Genomic DNA, 8968 nt, shown 5'->3' with positions numbered 1-8968 from the left:
GTCCTGGGGATCTAGGCACAGTCCTTCCGTTGCCAAGACAAATGCTTTACCAACCGAGCTGTCTTCCAAGTTCATCATTTTATTCTGATGTTTTCACTTGCATGTGAAATGCAGTTTTATTGTATACATTTTTTTTACACAAACAGGGACTACAGATGGAAAGTGAATGTTACCCAAGATTCACAACAACGAATTCTTTTTATCAATTGCTAATTGCATCATTGCATAATGCAGCGTAATTATTCTTATTCATGATGTCTACTTGAATAATTGAGGCTCGATTATCATAATGAAAGTGTATCCAAATGGCAGCATGAACTGGTTTAATCAGTGCCACCCATTGCATGGTAGTTAATTCTTGTTGGCTTTTGTTTCAATTATTTTTACCATGTTTGGCCCAAGACTTTGAGGATTCCTTTTGCTGTTTTTGTTTGTTTCTTTGTTTGTTTCTTTAACTTACACTGGAGATCTCCTACCTTGCTAGGCAGTTCAGTATGATGCAATAAAGTCCAAGAGAGAGGGATGTAGAGTTAAAATTAGAGATCAGTGTCTAAGTTAACGAAGGACATTTTGCTTAGCTGTCATTTATGGGATAACTACGTGCAGCTTGGTTTTAGCAGCACAACTTTGTAAAAAAGAGAAAAATAATGTCTGAAAAGCAAACGACTCTGGCTATGAGAGGAAGAATGAGGTGGCCTAGACACTGAGACTCGGTTTTAATTTCTATTGCTGAGATGCGACACCATGACCTAGGCCTTCATATACAGAAAAGAGTTTATTTAACTTGGGATTGCAGTCTCAGAGGGATAGAGTCCATGCCTGTGGATAGGGAGGTGTGGCACTGCACCTCACACTGAAACACGAAAGCCAGGCAGCAAGAATTAACAGAGAACAGAGTGAGCTTTTGAAACCTCCAACCCACCATCTCTAGACCGCCTCTAACAAGCCCACACCCCCTAATCAGTTCTATACAATTTCACTAACTAGATACCAAATATTGAAACATATGGGTCTATGGGGCCATTCCCATTCAGATCACCACAGACCGTGTCAAGAAACACAACAGATGAGGTTGGGGATTTAGCTCAGTGGTAGAGCACTTGCCTAGCAAGCACAAGGCCCTGGGTTCAGTCCTCAGCTCTGAAAAAAACAAACCAAACCAAAAAAAACAAAAACAAAACAACCCACAATAGAGTAAAAGGTTGGGATAGAAGGGTCATGAAAACAATCCGGGTTTTTTGTTTTCAAACCATGATAGTTTTGATACCAATGTCTAAGATAGATGGTACTTTAATACTAACCTATTTTCTCTTTGTCATAAACAACAACACAAAAAAACAGTACAACTATAATAATTATAATTTATAATTTTTTTATAATTTCACTTAATTATAAAACTTATTGATGGGGGCTGGAAAGATGGTTCAGTGGTTAAGATCACTGGTTGCTTTTCCAGAGGAAAACAGAAAAGGAATCCTCAAAGTCTTGGGCCAAACATGGTAAAAAACTGGGTTTAATTCTCAGCACCCACATGACAGCTCACAACAGTCTGTAACTCCAATTTCAGAGAATCCGATACCCTGATATGCAGGCCAAACACCAATGCACATGAAATAAAAATAATTTAATTAAAAAATACTTATTGAAGATTATTGCTTCCCAAGCCCCAGATCAACATAAGCAGATAGACACCAACTACATAAACAAGCGAGGGTCACTCAGAGGCCATAGTGAACAGTCAGAAGCTATTGAGAATGGTGCCTTCACCACACTTGGTGGAAGGTGTTGTGTGACTGTGGCAAAAAGCCACCAATAGGCACAGAGCAATCAAGGGCCAGAATGAAACAGACAGTATTTCTATTTGTATGAGAGAAATTACTCTCTGTAGAGACACGTGTGCATGTGTGTACGTGTGCGTGTGTGTGTGCTCACCGTATTTATGCTTGTGTGGAGAACCTGTTTATAAAGTTAAAGGTGGCTTTATAGTAATCGATTCTAGAACAGAGAGATAAAAGATTCGGATTGAGAGACTTGTTTCTAAATGCTTTTTGTTTTTTGAACTTTTAAGTGATATGTGCATATAGTTTTAAAACAGATTTGTTATTTTTTAATGGTAATTCTTTTTCAAGATAGCTTCAGAAAAATTTAAGAAATGAAATTTTCTTTTCAGTTGTTATCCTGTGAATAGCACCCCTTCCCACTTGTACTATAGCGCCCTGTGTATAGTGACGTATAGGTGGGCACCTCAGGCCTTGGACTCCAAGAACGCTGGTAGTAGCACTGCTGTTGTTAATGCCTCCTTTCCATTTACAAAAAACCAAGGACACAAATAACTCCAGTACCAGCAAAGGCTGTGGTACTGAGTAGCCTCACAGGAGTTGTTAAAAATGTAACGTCTAAGCAAAATTAAGAGAAATTCAAGATTTAATTTAATATAGATTAATTTAATGACATAAGTTGATATGGTTGCAGTTATTTATAATTTTAACATTTAAAAAATTTTTTCTTTATTTCTTGAATGTATGGACGTTTTGCTTGTGCGTATGTCTGTGTACCATGTGTATGCAGTACCCAAGGAGGCCAGAAGAGGGCGTCACATTCCCTGGAGTTGGAATTACAGAAGGTTGTGAGCCACCATGTAGGTACTGGGAATCTCACCAGGCTCTTCTTCTGGAAGAGCAACCAGCTACTCTATCTCTCCAGCCCTCTGTTTATAGCCTTTAAGTTTCCTATTTTAAAAGGAGTTCTCAATTTTAGTAATCGTGTTAGAATAGAATTAAAAGACTGTAGGTTTTATTTGAGTATAGCTTCAATGAGGATATTAAAACCCAAACCAGTTTGTGTTTAATAGTCTCACTAGACAGCTCAGGCTGGGCTTGAACTAATGATCTTTCTGCCTTAACTTCTCACCATGATGTACCTGATTTTAATTTTTTAATTACAACCATCATGTTTTTTGGTTTGCATCACTATTTAACTGAAAAGGGAATGAAACCTCCCTCTGCTTTCTGTAAACCACTGTACTATGAGCAATCTCATAACCATCCACATTATAAGAATGGGCAAAGGAGAAATGAAACAAAGCAAGAGGAAGGGGCTAGTATTGTTCTTAGTGTAGGCTCCTCAAGCTCATTTTGAGCATACTCTTAGAGAGGACCATACGGGCTGAGCTAACCGGATGCTTTGACTGTTGCAGGCCGGGGAGTGTCATGTCTACCTTTGAAGACGCTGATACAGAAGAGACGGTCACTTGTCTCCAGATGACCATTTACCATCCCGGCCAGCAACAAAGTGGGATATTTAAATCAATAAAGTTTCGCAACAAGGAGAGATTTCCTTCTATTGAAGTGGTGAAATTTGGACGGAATTCCAACATGTGCCAGTATACGTTTCAGGACAAACAGGTTTCCCGAGTTCAGTTTGTTTTACAGCCGTTTAAACAGTTCAACAGCTCAGTTCTCTCTTTTGAAATTAAAAACATGAGCAAGAAGACCAGCTTGATGGTGGATAACCAGGAGCTTGGCTACCTCAATAAAATGGACCTGCCTTACAAGTGCATGCTCAGGTTCGGAGAGTATCAGTTCCTGGTGGAGAAGGAAGACGGAGAGTCGGTGGAATCTTTTGAGACTCAATTTATCATGTCTCCAAGACCTCTCTTGCAAGAGAACAACTGGCCAACACAGAGTCCCATACCGGAGGATGGGGTGTATTCTTCGTACTTCACGCACCGAAGTTCTCCTGCAGAAATGGATGAAAACGAACTGTGAAGAGGGTCCAACCTGGAGACGCGTGAAGGATGAAGACACATGAGAGACATCCTCCTTCCTTGGAGTTTGTGAATGTAACGTAGCACGGATGTCTGCATGCTGACTTTAGTTTTGGTAATAGCACTTGGAAGTCTGTAGACTGTGTTAGTCATCAACTTAGTCAACTGTTTGAGTTTCGGCTCTACAAAGAATTAAACGTACATCTATAAGGGTTAGTGCATAAGACACGTCTTCTGTGTGATGAGGTCACGCTTGTTGCTTTTCTACATGACGTCATCCCCGTGCTTTGTCTTGGTAGCAGCCATCTCTTGGCCTGGTCATATCATTTCGTATCAGCCTTTGTTTTTCAAGTTTAGAGCTCAGGCAGATTGTTCGCTGGTGTCTGCGGCATGCTTGTGCTTGTAGAACCAGAGTCCTGGAATAAGTTCTAGAGTGCTGAGTCACTGAGTTGCTGTGGCTTCATTATCGAAAGACTTGAGAACTAGCTCCTTGCTTTCTTTCTATGGAACTGTAATGTTTATTTCTAAGACAGCAGTTTTGCTTTCCTATACATAGGATGTACAACTAACACCTAAAGAACATTGAGATGAAGATTGTTTTCTTATGAAATTGAAAATGAATGTTATGTATCGTACAGATTTAAAAATGGCAGAAATCAAAACTTTTAACAGCCTCTTTGCATATGATAAAGTCGGAGCTCAGTCCCTCAGCTGCTTGTTTGAAATTTCTTAAAGGAACACATCTGTTCTTAGGCTGCTTTATAGAAGTCAGTATATGTGAATATTTATAATAAATGCTTAAATATTTCTAAACTTTTAGTTTCACATGGAATTGTATTTATTTAAAAGATTCTCATTCACTTCATTTCAGCTAGATTAAGATGAATGTTAGTGAACATTATGGAAGGGAGAATGATAGCTATTAAGTTACGGTAAATTCTAGCATGTCCCAGGAAGTAAAGGCTCCCTGTATAACTTCCTCGGTAAATGAAACTTCATGCTGTATCAGGTACAGGATTTTTGGTGGGGGGAGGGGTCAGGTGGGGAAAGCTAGCCACATACATATTTTACTTTTGTTTTTTCAATAATAGCTTGCTTTGAAGCTTAGGCTGCTTTTGAACTTGTGATCCCCATATATCAGCCCCCCAAATGCTGTGCCCAGCTTAATGTAACTATATTTCTGCAACAACCCTTTGGAACCATTTCTAATCAACTGTTTAGCCTGGTACCATATGCATGTTATCTGCAGTATGCCTCTTGCGGCAAATCACCAGTCAACCCCTTGCCTATAAAATAAGACATCAGCTGCTGCCCCAGCCCAAGGACTGTTGCTATATGGGTACCACTTCCTGCCTATGTGGCAAGTGTCCAGGTGACTATTTTGTTTCTTGCCTCGTATTCCTGCTGACTCCTGTGGTAAGCTGTTGCCTGTAGCTTTTCGCTACCCCACCTATGCTCTAGGAATCGGACTGCACTACCAACCCCCTCCTCAGCTTCCCTGAATCATCAGATAAAAGACACACACACAGTTGTTCATTTTCAACTTGCCTTCTTGGCACAATTGTTGGACACTACTCTCTCCCTCCTGGAAAAGCGAGCCCTTATCGTTACTCTTAGCTCTGCTCCTCCCACCTGCCCTAACCTTAGTCAGTTGAATCTAGTCCCTGCTAAACATCTCTAACCACCCACCTATAGGAGTGGCCACAGCCCACCGCTCCTCCCAAGACCTCACATGGTTGCCTAGTTCTCCTCTCTCCAAAGCATAGCAAACTCCCCTATTTCCTTCCTTGCATCTCCCTTTTCCTCCAGGGAACCGGAAGTCCCGCCTATACCTTCCGCCCAGCAGGTGTTCATGTGCAGCCTGCCAGAACCTGTCATGACACAGCAAGGACAAATGAATGATGCAGGTAGAATTAAGGTTGCTCACTTGATGATCTCAAGTTAAAGAGGCCATCCTGGATTATCCCAGACTCAAGTAATAACAGGGTCCTTAAAAGTAGAAGGGGAAAACAATGGTACCAGAAGGTTGCAGTGTGACGCGGACTTGGCTGACTGGTATGGGCTTTGCCCTTGGAGGAAGGTCATGAACCAAGGAAAACTGCAACTTCTTGGAGACAGAAAATGTGGATAGACATCTACATGTTGGAAACAGCATGGAAACGTCAGGAAGAATCTAAATCCTGGGGACTCTTTAGCCCAGTGACAACTGCCGTTGACTTCCACTCACAGAGCTTTCGGTTTCTACATCTTTGTTGCAAATTACGGCACTTTGTTACAGTAGCAAAGAGAAAACAAACATACCCCCTCTTATGTAAAGTCTTAGTTATTCTATCACTGTGAAGAGACATCAGGATCAAGGCTACTTATAAAAGGAAACATTTAATTGGGGGACTTGTGCACAGTTTTAGAGGCTGAGTCCACAGCCATTTTAGTAGGGTGGCAGGCAAGCAGGCATGGTGCTGGAGCAGCAGCTGAGAGTTCACATCCTGATCCAAAGGTTGAAAGGAGAGAGAGGGAGACTGGGACTGGCTTGACAACACCTCCTAATCCTTCCTAAACAGTCTACCAACTGGGAAGCAGACACTCCAATTTATGCGCCTATGAGGGCCTTTCTCATTCGACCCACCAACCCATGCACTGTCATTTCTTGCTCGTGTTGATCAATGGCCTCCATTACACTACCCTCCTTTAGGATTATAACTTCTCTTCTGAAGCAAATTTGCAAACTAGATCACCAAGCTTGTTTAGAAGTGCTTGCAGTGTGAGCCATCTGGGGCAAAGGCTGCCGAGGAGGGCAAGAGGTGTATGAGAGTGTTCTGATGACAAATAACAACACCTCTTCTGAGCTATTCAAGCACAGATGGGATTATTAATGGGAAGTTCAAGTGCCTCCTAGTGAGATTGCATTGCCCAGGCTCATTCCTAGATGCCTGCTGGCCCCATTCTCCACCCACACGGCTGCACGTGGCCACCAGGAACTCCCAAGATTTTTATGTATTAATCACTTAGAGAATCTGACCTTCCTGGTTCAGGTCTTAGAAAGAGTAAGCTTGAAATGAGAAGCCCAAGCCTCCTCCAACCAACTCTCTGAAGGTATCAGAATCACCTTGTGCCAGAAGTGGGGTGACCATATAGGCAGGGTGGAGGGTTGGGAGTCTGGGGGTTGGGGAGGAACATTTTCTAACAACTACAGATAAATCTCCACAGCAGAGTGGAAACAAGACCAAAAGAAAAGTGGTGTTTGGTGCCACATACTGTGTAGCTAAGTGAAAATTTCAACACAGGTCTTAGGGGACTCTACCTCTGGAGTGGGTATCAAGCTTTTAAAGGGGCATGTCAACTTGTTACATGTTGTAACCGTCATTGTCCCAGCCACTGGCATGCTTTTCTTGGATCTGTAACTTCATGGCATGGCCATGCAGTCCACTGGGGAGAGCGAACTCTTATGGCATATATGAGTCTTAAAATTTTTATTTTTAAAACTTTAGGTGTGTGGGTATGCCTGTGTGTGGGTATGTACTACAGTCATAAGAAGTTGAGAGCTTCCAGATATGAGTGCTTGGAGCCAAACTTGGGTCTTCTGCACAAACAGTAGTCAAGGTACTCTCAACTGCGGAGTCATCTCTCCAGATCCTGGCACAAGGTGAAACCTTTTTTTTTTAAATTAGATTTATTTATGTGTGTGAAAAGTTACACATGAGGGGTGGAGATCAGAGGTCAACTCTTGAGAGTCAGTTATCTCCTTCCACGTATAACTTCGACAACCAGTTTCTTAACCAATTTTACTTCTGGAAATATGCCCTGACTGACAGGCAGAAGCTCTAACATGAGTAAAAGTATTTGTTTCAGTGGGTGAAGGAGAGGGTGTGTTTCCCTACAAACTGTACTTTAAAAAACAATTTATATGTGTTGATAATATCTACCTGTTACAGAAAACTAGCCGTAAACTTACTGTCAGGAGGTGCTGTTGATAGTTTGAGTAGCAGCTGCCTCTACCTTATCTAAAGATTACATTGTGTCTTCTACCTAGTCTACTTCCATGATTGTTACTTGGGAATGTAATTTATGGTGTGGGCTGTGACTGGGGCCATCAGTCTCCATTGCAAGTGATGACTAAGGAGAGAGCCGTGGAGAGCGTGGTTGGGACTCAGCGAGCTTCTAGCTGGTCTAAGTTGCTCCAAATCCAGTTACTCATCCCTCTGCTATTCGTCTACAGGAAAATATTTCTCTGCCTGCAACTCACCTGTCAAGTACGGGGTTTAAGATCAGGGGCTGTGGGGAAACAAATGGCAAAGGTGGGTCAGCCCTGTTGCTGGTTTCGTTTTCTTCTTGGTGGAAGGCCACGAAGGAATTGGAGGTGAGTATTCTGGCCTTGCTGCCAGCATCAGGGATGTCACTGCTCCAAAGACGAAATCTTGGTAACACGGAAAACTTCTGAGGTTAGATGACCTCTGTAAGCTGTGACAATGTAACCCATCTTAGGCCTTTTTATGATGCCTGTCTCTCAAATTCCTTGCCCGAGAAAGACAACATTTACCCTTCCTACTGAAGCCCAACCACAATGAGCTTGTCATGCTTACAGATAGGACAGTGAGTGACAGGTTACAGGCAGGAGCATGGGTGGCCTGGAAGGAACCACACTAAGAGGAAGGTCTGCTCAGCCTAGCATGGATTCTATTTCCATGGACTCTCCTATGGCCATGTAGATGGACCCCCTACTCCCGTCCTTCTCCACTTATGTGCTCTAACTCTCCCTGAAGCCAAGGGCACTGAGGGCATTGGATACAACTGGTTAGGAGAAAGGGATGGACATTTGAGTGAGGGTCCCAAGACCCTCCCCAGTCCTTCCTCCACTGAAGAAAGTCCCCAGTCAACAAGTCTAGCTGGGATGATCTTTTATAGGAGGGCACAGATGATCTGATCATGAGTTTGTCTCAGAAGTGCACACACACACACACACACACACACACAAATCATAATTCAAACAGGATAGAAAATAGTTTTATTCTAGAGCCAAGTATGAACGACCATAGCCTGGAAACACAGATTTAGGTTATCCCAAACTCCATGCATCCACCTGGAAGCAGTTTCATGAAGTTTTTATAGAAACAGAACAAGAAAAGTCTAAGTCCAGGTGCTTTTTGGATGCACGGGCGTAAATATTAAGTGGCCCCGCAGCACTGTGGGAAACCTCGGCTGTAA

At 42.4% G+C, this 8968-nt stretch overlaps 1 protein-coding gene across 2 annotated transcripts in view; it reads left to right on the top strand.

Annotated features, from left to right (window-relative positions):
- The window catches only part of Tifa (TRAF interacting protein with forkhead associated domain), an 8719-nt gene extending 4134 nt beyond the window's left edge, over window positions 1-4585 (top strand). Inside the window, exons 3-4 of one of the 2 annotated variants that reach the window (XM_028760509.1) lie at window positions 2569-2638; window positions 3197-4585. In XM_028760509.1, the coding sequence (XP_028616342.1) occupies window positions 2637-2638; window positions 3197-3767 (573 nt within the window). In that variant the 5' untranslated portion in view covers window positions 2569-2636 and the 3' untranslated portion in view covers window positions 3768-4585. The remainder of the gene's footprint in view (window positions 1-2568; window positions 2639-3196) is intronic. The other variant, XM_028760510.1, reaches the window with a different exon arrangement.
- Window positions 4586-8968: the final 4383 nt, after the last annotated feature.

Source organism: Grammomys surdaster, unplaced genomic scaffold (assembly GCF_004785775.1).
Source record: "Grammomys surdaster isolate TR1022 unplaced genomic scaffold, NIH_TR_1.0 126531, whole genome shotgun sequence".
Lineage (NCBI taxonomy): Eukaryota > Metazoa > Chordata > Mammalia > Rodentia > Muridae > Grammomys > Grammomys surdaster.
Note: the sequence above shows the minus strand (reverse complement) of the source record. Positions and strands in the feature narration are given on the sequence as shown.